We start from the raw sequence: 18,505 nt of genomic DNA on the forward strand, positions 1-18,505 counted from the left end.
TACCATGATGTTGTCTTGGGTCTCTCTTTATGTTGTGTTGTTACCATGATGTTGTCTTGGGTCTCTTTATGTAGTGTTGTTACCATGATGTTGTCTTGGGTCTCTCTTTATGTTGTGTTGTTACCATGATGTTGCCTTGGGTCTCTCTTTATGTTGTGTTGTTACCATGATGTTGTCTTGGGTCTCTCTTTATGTAGTGTTGTTACCATGATGTTGTCTTGGGTCTCTTTATGTTGTGTTGTTACCATGATGTTGTCTTGGGTCTCTTTATGTAGTGTTGTTACCATGATGTTGTCTTGGGTCTCTCTTTATGTTGTGTTGTTACCATGATGTTGTCTTGGGTCTCTCTGTATGTAGTGTTGTTACCATGATGCTGTCTTGGGTCTCTCTTTATGTAGTGTTGTTACCATGATGTTGTCTTTGGTCTCTCTTTATGTAGTGTTGTTACCATGATGTTGTCTTGGGTCTCTCTTTATGTAGTGTTGTTACCATGATGTTGTCTTGGGTCTCTTTATGTTGTGTTGTTACCATGATGTTGTCTTGGGTCTCTCTTTATGTAGTGTTGTGTTGTTACCATGATGTTGTCTTGGGTCTCTCTTTATGTAGTGTTGTGTTGTTACCATGATGTTGTCTTGGGTCTCTTTATGTTGTGTTGTTACCATGATGTTGTCTTTGGTCTCTATGTAGTGTTGTTACCATGATGTTGTCTTGGGTCTCTCTTTATGTAGTGTTGTTACCATGATGTTGTCTCGGGTCTCTCTTTATGTAGTGTTGTGTTGTTACCATGATGTTGTCTTGGGTCTCTCTGTTGTGTTGTTACCATGATGTTGTCTTGGGTCTCTTTATGTAGTGTTGTTACCATGATGTTGTGTTGGGTCTCTCTCTATGTTGTGTTGTTACCATGATGTTGTCTTGGGTCTCTCTATGTAGTGTTGTGTTGTTACCATGATGTTGTCTTGGGTCTCTGTATGTAGTGTTGTTACCATGATGTTGTCTTGGGTCTCTTTATGTAGTGTTGTGTTGTTACCATGATGTTGTCTTGGGTCTCTGTATGTAGTGTTGTTACCATGATGTTGTCTTGGGTCTCTTTATGTAGTGTTGTGTTGTTACCATGATGTTGTCTTGGGTCTCTGTATGTAGTGTTGTTACCATGATGTTGTCTTGGGTCTCTGTATGTTGTGTTGTTACCATGATGTTGTCTTGGGTCTCTCTTTATGTAGTGTTGTGTTGTTACCATGATGTTGTCTTGGGTCTCTTTATGTAGTGTTGTTACCATGATGTTGTCTTGGGTCTCTTTATGTAGTGTTGTTACCATGATGTTGTCTTGGGTCTCTTTATGTTGTGTTGTTACCATGATGTTGTCTTGGGTCTCTTTATGTTGTGTTGTTACCATGATGTTGTCTTGGGTCTCTTTATGTTGTGTTGTTACCATGATGTTGTCTTGGGTCTCTTTATGTTGTGTTGTTACCATGATGTTGTCTTGGGTCTCTTTATGTTGTGTTGTTACCATGATGTTGTCTTGGGTCTCTTTATGTAGTGATGTGTTGTTTTGCCTTATATAACATAAATATAAGACCGTTTTTTTTTTTTTTTATGGATCCTACCCACAGGAGGCCGTCATAGAAAATTTGAATTTGTTCTTAACTGACTTAACTAGTTAAAAAGGTTAAATACACAAAGACTCATCCCAATAAACATGAAACTGCTTTCCCACCCCGCTCTATCTCTCCTTAATTTGAACTAGTCTGTTCTATTCTATTGTATTCTAGTCTGTTCTATTCTAGTCTGTTCTATTCTAGTCTGTTCTATTCTAGTCTGTTCTATTCTAGTCTGTTCTATTCTAGTCTGTTCTATTCTAGTCTGTTCTAGTCTAGTCTAGTCTAGTCTAGTCTAGTCTAGTCTAGTCTGTTCTAGTCTGTTCTAGTCTGTTCTAGTCTGTTCTATGCCGTGGTGGGTTTGTATCTGCAGCTACTGAATAAGACCAGCCTAATCCCCAACAGCTGCCTGTGTGTGTGTGTGTGTGTGTGTGTGTGTGTGTGTGTGTTCAAGTCCTTCTGATTGAATCTCTATTAAAATGAGGACAACTAGTCCCAGGAGAGACAGCCAATAAGACGGGGAGAAAGCGAGAGGAAGGAGAAGAGGAAGAACGAGGGAAAGGTTGTAAGTAGACCGAGCAGGGATCTATTAGTGGTGCGTTTGACGTATTTGAGAAAACAGATCGGGCTCCGGAACTAAATAAAGCCCTCACCACCATCTCCTTTATTTCTCTATTTCATTGGTCTTGTTAGGTTTTGATAGGACGATCCTCTCGTAGACATATAGGGGGTTTGATAGGACGATCCTCTCGTAGACATATAGGGGGTTTGATAGGACGATCCTCTCAGACATATAGGGGGTTTGATAGGACGATCCTCTCGTAGACATATAGGGGGTTTGATAGGACGATCCTCTCAGACATATAGGGGGTTTGATAGGACGATCCTCTCAGACATATAGGGGGTTTGATAGGACGATCCTCTCAGACATATAGGGGGTTTGATAGGACGATCCTCTCAGACATATAGGGGGTTTGATAGGACGATCCTCTCAGACATATAGGGGTTTTGATAGGACGATCCTCTCGTAGACATATAGGGGGTTTGATAGGACGATCCTCTCGTAGACATATAGGGGGTTTGATAGGACGATCCTCTCAGACATATAGGGGTTTTGATAGGACGATCCTCTCAGACATATAGGGGGTTTGATAGGACGATCCTCTCAGACATATAGGGGGTTTGATAGGACGATCCTCTCGTAGACATATAGGGGGTTTGATAGGACGATCCTCTCGTAGACATATAGGGGGTTTGATAGGACGATCCTCTCGTAGACATATAGGGGGTTTGATAGGACGATCCTCTCAGACATATAGGGGGTTTGATAGGACGATCCTCTCAGACATATAGGGGGTTTGATAGGACGATCCTCTCAGACATATAGGGGGTTTGATAGGACGATCCTCTCAGACATATAGGGGGTTTGATAGGACGATCCTCTCAGACATATAGGGGGTTTGATAGGACGATCCTCTCAGACATATAGGGGGTTTGATAGGACGATCCTCTCAGACATATAGGGGGTTTGATAGGACGATCCTCTCAGACATATAGGGGTTTTGATAGGACGATCCTCTCAGACATATAGGGGGTTTGATAGGACGATCCTCTCAGACATATAGGGGGTTTGATAGGACGATCCTCTCAGACATATAGGGGTTTTGATAGGACGATCCTCTCAGACATATAGGGGGTTTGATAGGACAATCCTCTCAGACATATAGGGGGTTTGATAGGACGATCCTCTCAGACATATAGGGGTTTTGATAGGACGATCCTCTCAGACATATAGGGGTTTTGATAGGACGATCCTCTCAGACATATAGGGGTTTTGATAGGACGATCCTCTCAGACATATAGGGGGTTTGATAGGACGATCCTCTCAGGAGACAGAGAGACAGAGAGAGACAGAGAGAGACAGACAGAGAGAGAGACAGCAAGACAGACAGCGAGACAGACAGAGAGAGAGACAGAGAGAGAGAGAGACAGAGAGACAGAGAGAGAGACAGAGAGACAGACAGAGAGCGAAAGGAAAGAGAGAAAAGACAGATGGAGTCCTGTGTGCTCAGAGTTTGTGTGTTTCTCAGTGTGTGTGTGTGTGTGTGTGTGTGTGTGTGTGTGTGTGTGTGTGTGTGTGTGCGTGTACACACCCACCTGCTTTTCTGGCTGCCTGTCTCAGTGAGTTAAGTATGTCTGCATCAGAGAGAGAGAGGGAGAGCTTTCACAACATGTCATAGCTTGTCATGTTGAGACTGGCCTAGTAATATTGCTTTTAGTTATTATTATTCTCATTAATATTGGTTGTTAATGCTAATTCCATTTCCACCACCACCATATTATCACTGTTGTTATCAAATGTAAGTAATTTAACAACGCATTTCAAAAACAGGCTTATTTTGGACCTACGCTTGTCGCCTGCCTTCCCCACCTTTGGGACAACGACTGCCATTGTTTGGGCCGAGAGGTGAGCGTCTCATCATTTTAAACAGATCTCTGATTACACTAAGCTAGCCTATAAATAATGACATCGTGTAGCCTAGTCTGGCTAGTTCTCGGTAATTAACTATTTAGCAGTATTAATGTCACCGCTCTCTCTCTCTCTCTCTCTCTCTCTCTAGGGACCGATGCATTCTGACACGGAGCATATAACCTATGCCAATATTCACTGACAAGACAAACGGCAATTCATCTCATAAGAGCCAAAAATGTATCTGATCATTCTGGATCCAATTTTTGACATGTTGCACATCCATAATTGATTTCCTGACTATGAAGTAGCTCGTTTCCTGTCTTAGTCAGTCCAGAGCACTACTGTAAAGTTGCCCTGGCTACCCATAAGGCCCAGTTCTACACAGAGACCTATATGTTTTGTCTGATTCTCCGAGTGGTAATAGTTACATATTATTTAGTGAAAGTGGTTCCTTGCATCACACAACACCACATTGGGACCAGTGACTTGAGCCTTTGGACAAGGACAACAGGAAAGATCAGTCCCACCTGCCCGACGGACAAGCGGCAACAACAAAAAAGATGAAGCGAATGTTAAGCCTTGTAATTTAAGTCATTTCACTTGCCATGTCAATAACGTGAAGAGAGAGAGACTAAGATCACTGCCCCCAAAGCGGGGTTATGCTCAACAAAGTGGGGTTATGCTCAACAAAGTGGGGTTATGCTCAACAAAGCGGGGTTGGGGTTATGCTCAACAAAGCGGGGTTGGGGTTATGCTCAACAAAATGGGGTTGGGGTTATGCTCAACAAAATGGGGTTGGGGTTATGCTCAACAAAGTGGGGTTGGGGTTATGCTCAACAAAGCGGGGTTGGGGTTATGCTCAACAAAGCGGGGTTGGGGTTATGCTCAACAAAATGGGGTTGGGGTTATGCTCAACAAAGTGGGGTTGGGGTTATGCTCAACAAAGCGGGGTTGGGATTATGCTCAACAAAATGGGGTTGGGGTTATGCTCAACAAAGTGGGGTTGGGGTTATGCTCAACAAAGTGGGGTTGGGGTTATGCTCAACAAAGCGGGGTTGGGATTATGCTCAACAAAGTGGGGTTGGGATTATGCTCAACCCAGACCAGTATGTGTCCAGACAATGAGCTCAGTGTTCAGACTTTGTATACTAAAGCCTCCCGACTCTACACACACACAGCAGCTCCACACACACACACACACACACACACACACACACACACAGAGGGAAAGAAAAAAAAAGAGGCGGGAAGAGAGAAGGAGGCGGGAAGAGAGAAGGAGGCGGGAAGAGAGAAGGAGGCGGGAAGAGAGAAGGAGGCGGGAAGAGAGAAGGAGGCGGGAAGAGAGAGCGACGGAGGGGAGCAGAGAGAGAGACAGCATTCCCTCCCAAATATGCCCCCCTAGACACAACTATGACAAAACAACCAACAAAAAACGGGTCACAACTCCTGCAGCTCTGTTGCATGCTGGGTATGTACACAGTCAATGGTAGGCTTCGAGGGGACTCCTATGGTAGGTTCACCTATAGCTCATCTCTTGGCAGTAGTACTGTAGACTACTTTATCACTGACCTCAACCCAGAGTCTCTAAGAGCGTTCACAGTCAGCCCATGGACACCCCTATCAGACCACAGCAAAATCACAGTCTACTAGAACAGAGCAATACTCAACCATGAGGCATCAAAGCCAAAGGAACTGAGTAATATTAGATGGAAGGAATGCAGTTTGGAAACCTACCAAGAAACAATTAGGCAACAACAAATTGAATCCCTTTAAGACAACTTCCTGGAAAAAACAATAATAGTGAAGGAGGAAACTTGGCGGTAGAATGCCTCATTTGACCTTTCAACTTCCCTATCAAATCTAACTATTTCAAGCAGACAACCTAAGAAATGGAACAACAATGACACATGATTTGATAAAGAACGCAAAAACCTAAAAAAGAAATTGAGAAACCTGTCCAACCAAAAACAGAGACACAGAAAACCTGAGTCTACGCCTTCACTATGGTGAATCACTAAATCAATACAGAAATACACAACGGAAAAAGAAGGAACAGCACGTCAGAAGTCAGCTCAATATAATTGAAAAATCCAAACACTTCTGGGAAAATTGTAAAACACTAAACAAACAACACGAAGAATTATCTATCCAAAATGCAGATGTATGAATATATATAATATATATATTATATACATATATATATATATATGTATAAACCACTTCTCCAACCTTTTTGGCTTTATAACAAACAGCAAAAACAAACATGATCCATTACAAATCTTAGGAATCAACTATTAAAGACTACCAGAACCCACTGGATTCTCCAATTACATTAAATGAACTACAGGACAAAATACAAACCCTCCAACCCAAACAGACCCGTAGTGTTGATGGTAGAGGTCGACCGATTATGATTTTTCAACTCCGATACCGATTATTGGAGGACCAAAAAAAGCCGATACCGATTAATCGGCCAATTCTTTTATTTATTTAAAATATATATATACAGTGGGGAGAACAAGTATTTGATACACTGACAATTTTGCAGGTTTTCCTACTTACAAAGCATGTAGAGGTCTGTAATTTTTTATCATAGGTACACTTCAACTGTGAGAGAAGGAATCTAAAACAAAAATCCAGAAAATCACATTGTATGATTTTTAAGTAATTAATTTGCATTTTATTGCATGACATAAGTATTTGATACATCAGAAAAGCAGAACTGAATATTTCGTACAGAAACCTTAGTTTGCAATTACAGAGATCATACGTTTCCTGTAGTTCTTGACCAGGTTTGCACACACTGCAGCAGGGATTTTGGCCCACTCCTCCATACAGACCTTCTCCAGATCCTTCAGGTTTCGGGGCTGTCGCTGGGCAATACGGACTTTCGGCTCCCTCCAAAGATTTTCTATTGGGTTCAGGTCTGGAGACTGGCTAGGCCACTCCAGGACCTTGAGATGCTTCTTACGGAGCCACTCCTTAGTTGCCCTGGCTGTGTGTTTCGGGTCGTTGTCATGCTGGAAGACCCAGCCACGACCCATCTTCAATGCTCTTACTGAGGGAAGGAGGTTGTTGGTCAAGATCTCGCGATACATGGCCCCATCCATCCTCCCCTCAATACGGTGCAGTCGTCCTGTCCCCTTTGCAGAAAAGCATCCCCAAAGAATGATGTTTCCACCTCCATGCTTCACGGTTGGGATGGTGTTCTTGGGGTTGTACTCATCCTTCTATTCCTCCAAACACGGCGAGTGGAGTTTAGAGCAAAAAGCTCTATTTTTGTCTCATCAGACCACATGACCTTTTCCCATTCCTCCTCTGGATCATCCAGATGGTCATTGGCAAACTTCAGACGGGCCTGGACATGCGCTGGCTTGAGCAGGGGGACCTTGCGTGCGCTGCAGGATTTTAATCCATGACGGCGTAGTGTGTTACTAATGGTTTTCTTTGAGACTGTGGTCCCAGCTCTCTTCAGGTCATTGACCAGGTCCTGCCGTGTAGTTCTGGGCTGATCCCTCACATTCCTCATGATCATTGATGCCCCACGAGGTGAGATCTTGCATGGAGCCCCAGACCGAGGGTGATTGACCGTCATCTTGAACTTCTTCCATTTTCTAATAATTGTGCCAACAGTTGTTGCCTTCTCACCAAGCTGCTTGGCTATTGTCCTGTAGCCCATCCCAGCCTTGTACAGGTCTACAATTTATCCCTGATGTCCTTACACAGCTCTCTGGTCTTGGCCATTGTGGAGAGGTTGGAGTCTGTTTGATTGAGTGTGTGGACAGGTGTCTTTTATACAGGTAACGAGTTCAAACAGGTGCAGTTAATACAGGTAATGAGTGGAGAACAGGAGGGCTTCTTAAAGAAAAACTAACAGGTCTGTGAGAGCCGGAATTCTTACTGGTTGGTAGGTGATCAAATACTTATGTCATGCAATAAAATGCAAATTAATTACTTAAAAATCATACAATGTGATTTTCTGGATTTTTGTTTTAGATTCCGTCTCTCACAGTTGAAGTGTACCTATGATAAAAATGACAGACCTCTACATGCTTTGTAAGTAGGAAAACCTGCAAAATCGGCAGTGTATCAAATACTTGTTCTCCCCACTGTACATACATACATACATATATATATATATATAAAATAATAGATGACAATTATAGCAATATTGAATGAACAATGAACACTTATTTTAACTTAATATAATACCTCAATAAAATCTATTTAGCCTCAAATAAAATGAAACATGTTCAATTTGGTTTAAATAATGCAAAAACAGTGTTGGAGAAGAAAGTCAAAGTGCAATATGTGCCATGTAAGAAAGCTAACATTTAAGTTCCTTGCTCAGAACATGAGAACATATGAAAGCTGGTGGTTCCTTTTAACATGAGTCTTCAATATTCCCAGGTAAGAAGTTTTAGGTTGTAGTTATTATAGGAATTATAGGACTATTTCTCTCTATACCATTTGTATTTCATATACCTTTGACTATTGGATGTTATTATAGGCACTATAGTATTGCCAGCCTAATCTCAGGAGTTGATAGGCTTGAAGTCATGAACAGCGTTGGGAAGAGCTGCTGGCAAATGCAGGAAAGTTTGAATAAATGCTTACGAGCCTGCTGCTGCCTACCACCATTCAGTCAGACAGCTCTATCAGATATCAAATCATAGATTTAATTATAATAAACACAGAAATACGAGCCTTAGGTCATTAATATGGTCAAATCTGGAAACTATAATATCGAAAACAAAACGTTTATTCTTTCAGTGAAAAACGGAACCGTTCCGCATTTTATCGAACGGGTGGCATCCCAAAGTCTAAATATTGCTGTTACATTGCACAACCTTCAATGTTATGTCATAATTATGTAAAATTCTGGCAAATTAATTGCGGTCTTTGTTAGGAAGAAATGGTCTTCACACAGTTCACAACGAGCCAGGCGGCCCAAACTGCTGCATATACCCTGACTCTGCTTGCACTGAACGCAAGAGAAGTGACACAATTTCCCTAGTTTAATATTGCCTGCTAACATGAATTTCCTTTAACTAAATATGCATGTTTAAAAAAATATACTTCTGTGTATTTATTTTAAGAATGCCATTGATGTTTATGGTTAAACTATGCCACTTTATGTTTACATACCCTACAGTACTCATCTCATATGTATATACCGTACTCTATACCATCTACTGCATCTTGCCTATGCCGTTCTGTACCATCACTCATTCATATATCTTTATGTACATATTCTTTATCCCTTTACACTTGTGTGTGTATAAGGTAGTAGTTGTGGAATTGTTAGGTTAGATTACTTGTTGGTTATTACTGCATTGTCGGAACTAGAAGCACAAGCATTTCGCTACACTCGCATTAACATCTGCTAACCATGTGTATGTGACTAATAAAATTTGATTTGATTTGATTTAGGTACATTCGTGCAATGATTGTGCTTTTTTCGCAAATGCGTTTTTATTAAATCACCCGTTTGGCAAAGTAGGCTGTGATTCGATGATAAATTACCAGGCACTGCAATAATTTTATGCAACTCAGGACAAGCTAGTTAACCTAGGAATATCATCAACTGTGTAGTTAACTAGTGATTATGTTACGATTGATTGTTTTTTATAAGATAAGTTTAATGCTAGCTAGCAACTTACCATGGCTCCTTGCTGCACTCGCGTAACAGGTGGTAGGCCTGCCACGCAGTTTCCTCGTGGAACGCAATGTAATCTGTGTCCAAAAATGACGATTACCGATTGATATGAAAACTTAAAAATCGGCCATGCCGATCGATCGGTCAACCTCTAGTGGATGGTATCCTAAAAGAAATGATCAAATATACGGAACACAAATTCCAATTGGCTGTACTTAAACTCTTTAACATCATCCTCAGCTCTGGCATCTTCCCTAATATTTGGAACCGTGGGAGAGACAGGGGAGAGACTGGGTCCCGTGGGAGAGACTGGGTCCCGTGGGAGAGACAGGGGAGAGACTGGGTCCCGTGGGAGAGACAGGGGAGAGACTGGGTCCCGTGGGAGAGACAGGGGAGAGACTGGGTCCCGTGGGAGAGACAGGGGAGAGACTGGGTCCCGTGGGAGAGACAGGGGAGAGACTGGGTCCCGTGGGAGAGACAGGGGAGAGACTGGGTCCCGTGGGAGAGACAGGGGAGAGACTGGGTCCCGTGGGAGAGACAGGGGAGAGACTGGGTCCTGTGGGAGAGACAGGGGAAAGACTGGGTCCTGTGGGAGACAACGGAAGTGGAGGATTGGTAGGATGGTCAGTCATGAATTGGGTCTTGAATTGATGAGGGCGCTAGAAAAGAGACAGGGGAGAGACTGGGTCCCGTGGGAGAGACTGGGTCCCGTGGGAGAGACGTGGGAGAGACTGGGTCCCGTGGGAGAGACGTGGGAGAGACTGGGTCCCGTGGGAGAGACGTGGGAGAGACTGGGTCCCGTGGGAGAGACAGGGGAGAGACTGGGTCCCGTGGGAGAGACAGGGGAGAGACTGGGTCCCGTGGGAGAGACAGGGGAGAGACTGGGTCCCGTGGGAGAGACAGGGGAGAGACTGGGTCCCGTGGGAGAGACAGGGGAGAGACTGGGTCCCGTGGGAGAGACAGGGGAGAGACTGGGTCCCGTGGGAGAGACAGGGGAGAGACTGGGTCCCGTGGGAGAGACAGGGGAGAGACTGGGTCCCGTGGGAGAGACAGGGGAGAGACTGGGTCCCGTGGGAGAGACAGGGGAGAGACTGGGTCCCGTGGGAGAGACAGGGGAGAGACTGGGTCCCGTGGGAGAGACAGGGGAGAGACTGGGTCCCGTGGGAGAGACAGGGGAGAGACTGGGTCCCGTGGGAGAGACTGGGTCCCGTGGGAGAGACTGGGTCCCGTGGGAGAGACAGGGGAGAGACTGGGTCCCGTGGGAGAGACAGGGGAGAGACTGGGTCCCGTGGGAGAGACAGGGGAGAGACTGGGTCCCGTGGGAGAGACAGGGGAGAGACTGGGTCCCGTGGGAGAGACAGGGGAGAGACTGGGTCCCGTGGGAGAGACAGGGGAGAGACTGGGTCCCGTGGGAGAGACAGGGGAGAGACTGGGTCCTGTGGGAGAGACAGGGGAAAGACTGGGTCCTGTGGGAGACAACGGAAGTGGCTGACTGTGGGAACCAATTCTCCCCTTGGAACAATAGAAACTTCCATCTAGTCACACCCCCCCCCCCCCCCCCCCATTCTCACACACAACCATTCACACATCCCATCCACCCCCCCATTCTCACACACAACCATTCACACACCCCATCCACCACCCCCACCCCCCCATTCACACACACACACACAACCATTCACACACACACTCACACACACTCACCCACTGGCAGCTAGGCCTAGATAGAGGACAGATCCAGGCGTTGCTAAATAAGTCGCTCGGCATAATAGCAGGCTTCTCTACTTAGACTGTCTCTCTTTTCCACAGAGAAACAGACAGACCCCGTCTCTCACATGACCACAACCAGGCCAGTGTGTTTCTGCTGTACGAGGACTATTCACTGGGCCAGCTGCAGCGTGTTTCCTGCCACTGGGCCAGCTGCAGCGTGCTTCCTGCCACTGGGCCAGCTGCAGCTGGTTTCCTGCCACTGGGCCAGCTGCAGCTGGTTTCCTGCCACTGGGCCAGCTGCAGCTGGTTTCCTGCCACTGGGCCAGCTGCAGCCTGCTTCCTGCCACTGGGCCAGCTGCAGCCTGCTTCCTGCCACTGGGCCAGCTGCAGCCTGCTTCCTGCCACTGGGCCAGCTGCAGCCTGCTTCCTGCCACTGGGCCAGTGATTAGAGTAACCCAGCGATTACAGTAACCCAGCGATTACAGTAACCCAGTTAGCTGTACCTGGTGACCTCAGCTGCTGGAACACTGACAACTCCCTACGGACCAACACATTCTCAAGGACAAAAGGAGCATGTGTGTGTGTCTGTGTGTGTGTGTGAGAGCGAGAGCGAGAGAGTGTGTGTGTGTGTGTGGAGGAGAGAAATAGAAGACCCGCTGCATTAATGAGTGAAGGTGTATAAAGACCGGGTAAAGGTCATCAAGTCCAGATTAACGCAATAGTTCAGGTCCTAGAGGTCATCAAGGATGTGGCTAGTGATGGAGGTCCTAGAGGTTAGCTGTCATCAGGGATGTGGCTAGTGATGGAGGTCCTAGAGGTTAGCTGTCATCAGGGATGTGGCTAGTGATGGAGGTCCTAGAGGTTAGCTGTCATCAGGGATGTGGCTATTGATGGAGGTCCTAGAGGTTAGCTGTCATCAGGGATGTGGCTATTGATGGAGGTCCTAGAGGTTAGCTGTCATCAGGGATGTGGCTAGTGATGGAGGTCCTAGAGGTTAGCTGTCATCAGGGATGTGGCTATTGATGGAGGTCCTAGAGGTTAGCTGTCATCAGGGATGTGGCTAGTGATGGGACCAGTAAATAATATACTTACATATCGGGATATTATTTTTCACGATACATCGTACTTTTTTTGTGCTAGTTGGCACCAAAAAAAAAAAAACTAGCTATTAAGTTATGTAACCTTTATTTAACAAGGCAAGTCAGTTAAGAACAAATTCTTATTTTACAATGACGGCCTAGGAACAGTGGGTTAACTGCCTTGTTCAGGGGCAGAAGGACAAATGTTTACCGTGTCAACTCAGGGATTAGATCTATCGACCTTTCGCTTACTGGCTCTAACCACTAGGATACCTGTTGGTTACTAGTCCAATACTCTAACCACTAGACTACCTGCTGGTTACTAGTCCAACACTCTAACCACTAGACTACCTGCTGGTTACTAGTCCAACACTCTAACCACTAGACTACCTGCTGGTTACTAGTCCAACACTCTAACCACTAGACTACCTGCTGGTTACTAGTCCAACACTCTAACCAATAGACTACCTGCTGGTTACTAGTCCAACACTCTAACCACTAGACTACCTGCTGGTTACTAGTCCAACGCTCTAACCACTAGACTACCTGCTGGTTACTAGTCCAACACTCTAACCACTAGACTACCTGCTGGTTACTAGTCCAACACTCTAACCACTAGGCTACCTGCTGGTTACTAGTCCAACACTCTAACCACTAGGCTACCTGCTGGTTACTAGTCCAACACTCTAACCACTAGGCTGCCTGCTGGTTACTAGTCCAACACTCTAACCACTAGGCTACCTGCTGGTTACTAGTCCAACTCTCTAACCACTAGACTACCTGCTGGTTACTAGTCCAACACTCTAACCACTAGGCTGCCTGCTGGTTACTAGTCCAACACTCTAACCACTAGACTACCTGTTGGTTACTAGTCCAACACTCTAACCACTAGGCTACCTGCTGGTTACTAGTCCAATACTCTAACCACTAGACTACCTGCTGGTTACTAGTCCAACACTCTAACCACTAGACTACCTGCTGGTTACTAGTCCAACACTCTAACCACTAGACTACCTGCTGGTTACTAGTCCAACACTCTAACCACTAGACTACCTGCTGGTTACTAGTCCAACACTCTAACCACTAGGCTACCTGCTGGTTACTAGTCCAACACTCTAACCACTAGGATACCTGCTGGTTACTAGTCCAACACTCTAACCACTAGGCCGCCTACATCTTCTTTGTAAATAGGGAGCCATGTTGTTATCAGCATTTAATTTCCACGACTGATCAGGACCATGTCTGTCTCTCTCTCTCTTGTCCCTTTGCAGCAGACATATGGTGAGCAATCACAGTATAGAATCGTGAGAATCACAAAACATAGACACCTAAGTATGGTGATAACATCCCACGAGGTCCCTGGCGATTCCCAGCCCTAGCCGTGACGGTTAGGGAATTTGGGGTAAAAGCTCTTCGTCAGGCAAATGTCCGCGGTCAGCGTTGTTTTACCCGTTGAAATAGCTCAGTTAAGGAGAGTTGTTCCTCTACTCCGCGTCGCTGCTCGTCTCCTCTACTCCGCGTCGCTGCTCGTCTCCTCTACTCCGCGTCGCTGCTCGTCTCCTCTACTCCGCGTCGCTGCTCGTCTCCTCTACTCCGCGTCGCTGCTCGTCTCCTCTACTCCGCGTCGCTGCTCGTCTCCTCTACTCCGCGTCGCTGCTCGTCTCCTCTACTCCGCGTCGCTGCTCGTCTCCTCTACTCCGCGTCGCTGCTCGTCTCCTCTACTCCGCGTCGCTGCTCGTCTCCTCTACTCCACGTCGCTGCTCGTCTCCTCTACTCCACGTCTGTGGCGCTGCTCGTCTCCTCTACTCCACGTCTGCGGCGCTGCTCATCTCCTCTACTCCACGTCTGTGGCGCTGCTCGTCTCCTCTACTCCACGTCCGTGGCGCTGCTCGTCAGCAGCACGTTTCTGTTCTTTTGCATAAATCCGGGTTTGGATCTATGACGGTAGGCCGTCATTGTAAAATAGGAATTTGTTCTTAACTGACTTGCCTAACTAAATAATAAGGTAAAATATATATAATTATTTATTTTAAACCATCCGTCCTCTATTGATGCTTGTTGAGATGACAGAGATTGATCAGAAACAAAATGAGAATCTCCCAGAGAATCTACATCTCAACATCTGTGTATATGACAGCACAAAACCTCCTCATACAAAACACAAACTGTTGCATTTGTGTGTGTGTGAGAGAGAGACACTGTGTGACATGACAACAAAACTCCCACGCACTCTACACCGCTTTCACACAGACACACACCGCCCCCTAATCCGCCCACTCAGAGTTCTCAGGCTCTGTTGCCGTGGTAACCGGGGGTCACATAGAAGGTGGCTGGTGAGAGTCTGGGTCACACACTGACAAGGGGGGCTCCAGGGAAAGGGGGGGTGGGGGGGGTGCTACAACTGCTACATCTCAATCACAGGGAGAATGAGAGAGAGAGGGTAGTGGTGCTTCAAGAGGGTAGCCAGAAGATTCTGACCCCACTGTTACGCTTGTTAACACTAAGCTGTACTGGGGACTGAACGTAATCATGGTTACATTACGACACTGTGGAGCCGGACGCGAGATATGGGTCGGTAAAATACTCCGAATTTGACCTTGATCCAGAACTGATACATTGACATTGAAATGTTTCTTTTTCATTTCAGATAACTGCCCTTTACCTCTCATGCTCATAATCGAGAATTTCAATAAGCATTTCTCTACGGCTGGCCGTGCTTTCCTCCTGGCTACCCCAACCCCGGCTAACAGCTCTGCCTCCCCCGCAGCTACTTGCCCAAGCCTCCCCAGCTTCTCCTTCACCCAAATCCAGATAGCAGATGTTCTGAAAGAACTGCAAAACCTGGTCCCGTACAAATCAGCTGGGCTAGACAATCTGGACCCTCTCTTTCTAAAATTATCTGCCGCCATTGTTGCAACCCCTATTACCAGTCTGTTCAACCTCTCGTATCGTCCAAGATCCCTAAAGATTTGAACGCTGCCGCGGTCATCCCCCTCTTCAAAGGGGGTGACACTCTAGATCCAAACTGTTACAGACCTATATCCATCCTACCCTGACTCTCTAAGGTCTTCGAAAGCCAAGTCAACAAACAGATCACTGACCATTTCGAATCCCACCGTACCTTCTCAACTGTGCAATCTGGTTTTCGAGCCGGTCACGGGTTCACCTCAGTCACTCTCAAGGTACTAAACGATATCATAACCGCCATCGATTAAAAAAAAAACAGTACTGTGCAGCCCTCTTTATCGACCTGGCCAAGGCTTTCGACTCTTGTCAATCACTGTATTCTTATCGGCAGACTCAACAGCCTTGGTTTCTCAAATGACTGCCTCGCCTGGTTCACCAACTACTTTTCAGATAGAGTTAAGTGTGTCAAATCAGAGGGCCTGTTGTCCGGACCTCTGGCAGTCTCTATGGGGGAGCCACAGGGTTAAATTCTCGGGCTGACTCTTTTCTCTGTATATATCAATGATGTCGCTCTTAATGCGGGTGATTCCCTGATCCACCTCTATGCAGATGACACCATTCTGTATACATCTGGCCCTTCTTTGGACACCGTCTTAAACCTCCAAACGAGCTTCAACGCCACACAACACTCCTTCCGTGGCCTCCAACTGCTCTTAAAACGCTAGCAAAACTAAATGCATGCTTTTCCACCGATTGCTGCCCGCACCCACCCGCCTAGCATCACTACTCTGGACGTTTCCGACTTAGAAAATGTGGACAACTACAAATACCTAGGTGTCTGGCTAGACTGTAAACTCTCCTTTCAGACTCATATTAAACATCTCCAATCCAAAATGAAATCTAGAATTGGCTTCCTATTTCGCAACATAGCCTCCTTCACTCACGCTGCCAAAAACACCCTCATAAAACTGACTATCCTACCGATCCTTGACTTCAGCGATGTCATTTACAAAATAGCCTCCAACACTGTACTGAGCAAACTGGATGTAATCTATCACAGTGCCATCCGTTTTGTCACCAAAGCCCTATATACCACCCACCACTGCAACCTGTATGCTCTCGTCGGCTGGCCCTCGCTACATATTCGTCGCCAGACCCACTGGCTCCAGGTCATCTATTAGTCTTTGCTCAGTAAAGCTCTCCCTTATCTCAGCTCACTGGTCACCATAGCAACACCCACCCATAGCACACGCTCCAGCAAGTATATTTCACTGGTCATCCCCAAAGCAAACACCTCCTTTGGCCGCCTTTCCTTACAGTTCTCTGCTGCCAGTGACTGGAAAGAATTGCAAAAAAAATTATTTGCTTAAGTTGGAGACGTATATCTCCCTCACTAACTTTAAGCATCAGCTATCTGAGCAGCTTACCGATCGCTGAAGCTGTACACAGCCCATCTGTAAATAGCCCATCCAATCAACCTCATCCCCATATTGTTTTTTTATTTACTTTTTTGCTCTTTTGCACAGCAGTATTACTACTTGCACATCATCATCTGCTCATCTATCACTCCAGTGTTAATTTGCTAAATTGTAATTACTTCACTACTATGGCCTATTTATTTCCTTACCTCCTCACGCCATTTGAACACACTGTATATAGACTTTTTATATTGTGTTATTGACTGTACGTATGTTTATTCCATGTGTAACTCTGTGTTGTTGTTTGTGTCGCAATGCTTTGCTTTATCTTGGCCAGGTGGCAGTTGTAAATAAGAACAAGTTCTCAACTGGCCTACCTGGTTAAATAAAGGTGAAATAAAAATGTAAAAAAATAAAAATACCTTTGCTAACAGTTGTGTCAAGTTAAAACTCGCCCAAGACAGTTCACAGAATTTCATTTAAATAAATGTATCCTATGTATTCATTACTACATTTAGCTAACATTATAAATTAATCCAGAGATTCTTACCTTTGCCTCGATTTGGGAGTCACGGCCAGAGATCATCATGGCATTTGTAGTTCTTTATGATAGCCATATTAGCGGGTCATTTTTGGGGGGGGGGTAAATAAAGGCGAATATTATATATTTTCACATTTACCCGTTTGACCGCTAGGTTTATAGGTATTATGACTCGTACAGTGGTACTCTACTGGAATCTGCTGGCTAGTCAAGAGGGCAAATTGGAGGGGGGCGAGGTTGGGTGAGATTGGGAACTGGGTCTCTCCTCCCATGAGCATGCGTCCCTGCAACAGCAACCAAACGATCATACCGATAACGAAATTGCACAAAATAATAAGCAGTATCAATTGGATGAACTCAACGTTCACCTTCTGTTCAATAAATCCAACGTATGGACCACACTGCCTCTGCAACGCTGCAAGGCAAACGCAGCGTCCCATTGGAAATTAACCTACTTCTGGTGTACCAAATTGCAAAAATACAATCAGTGGGATTGAGGCGTGATATCCGTCCCATTCTCACTCAGATACAGTACCTAGCTATATAGACACCCAAGTGAATTCAGGCAAAATACCCACAGCAGGTTGGGTACTGAACTTCGACGGTTGCTAACTAACGTTAGTTTCAAAAACACGCAAACCAAGAACACATTGGACAGCGAATTGGCAGCATTTATAAGGTAAGTCAGTTATGAAATACGCCCGAAATCTGATAAAAGCCGTTAACTTGACATAAACCTCGTTCTCTCCAAATGCCCTATATTTGAGTCCTACCACACAGTATGTCACATCATGGCGCTTGTGTCCTCTTACCTGCATGGAATCGGCACTGATTATCTCTCCCTGACGTCGTTTCCCAATTTCAATCGCCAGTTTAGACTTCCCAGTACCGGTTGCTCCTAAAATCACGACTAACGGTGGTACAATACTTTTTTTCAGAGCACACTGCAAGCCTCGCACGGGCGCCGCCATGTTGCTTTACCGTCGTTCCCAGCTGATCAGCCACGCGCCAACGAACTGAGACCGGATATGAGGCGGGCTCTGTAACTAGGCAACGGCAAGAGGTTTCCATGGCACCGTCCTTGATAAAAACTCGAGTGAAGACGGAAGGTATTTTGGTCCAC

The 18,505-nt window shown here is 45.5% G+C and overlaps 1 protein-coding gene across 1 annotated transcript in view; it reads right to left on the minus strand.

The window, feature by feature from the left end:
- Positions 1 to 18,407, minus strand: part of trit1 (tRNA isopentenyltransferase 1) — a 61,391-nt gene extending 42,984 nt beyond the window's left edge. Inside the window, exon 1 of the mRNA XM_071369025.1 lies at positions 18,195 to 18,407. Within this exon, the coding sequence (XP_071225126.1) occupies positions 18,195 to 18,353 (159 nt within the window). The 5' untranslated portion in view covers positions 18,354 to 18,407. The remainder of the gene's footprint in view (positions 1 to 18,194) is intronic.
- Positions 18,408 to 18,505: the final 98 nt, after the last annotated feature.

This window comes from Salvelinus alpinus, chromosome 26 (genome assembly GCF_045679555.1).
Source record: "Salvelinus alpinus chromosome 26, SLU_Salpinus.1, whole genome shotgun sequence".
NCBI lineage: Eukaryota > Metazoa > Chordata > Actinopteri > Salmoniformes > Salmonidae > Salvelinus > Salvelinus alpinus.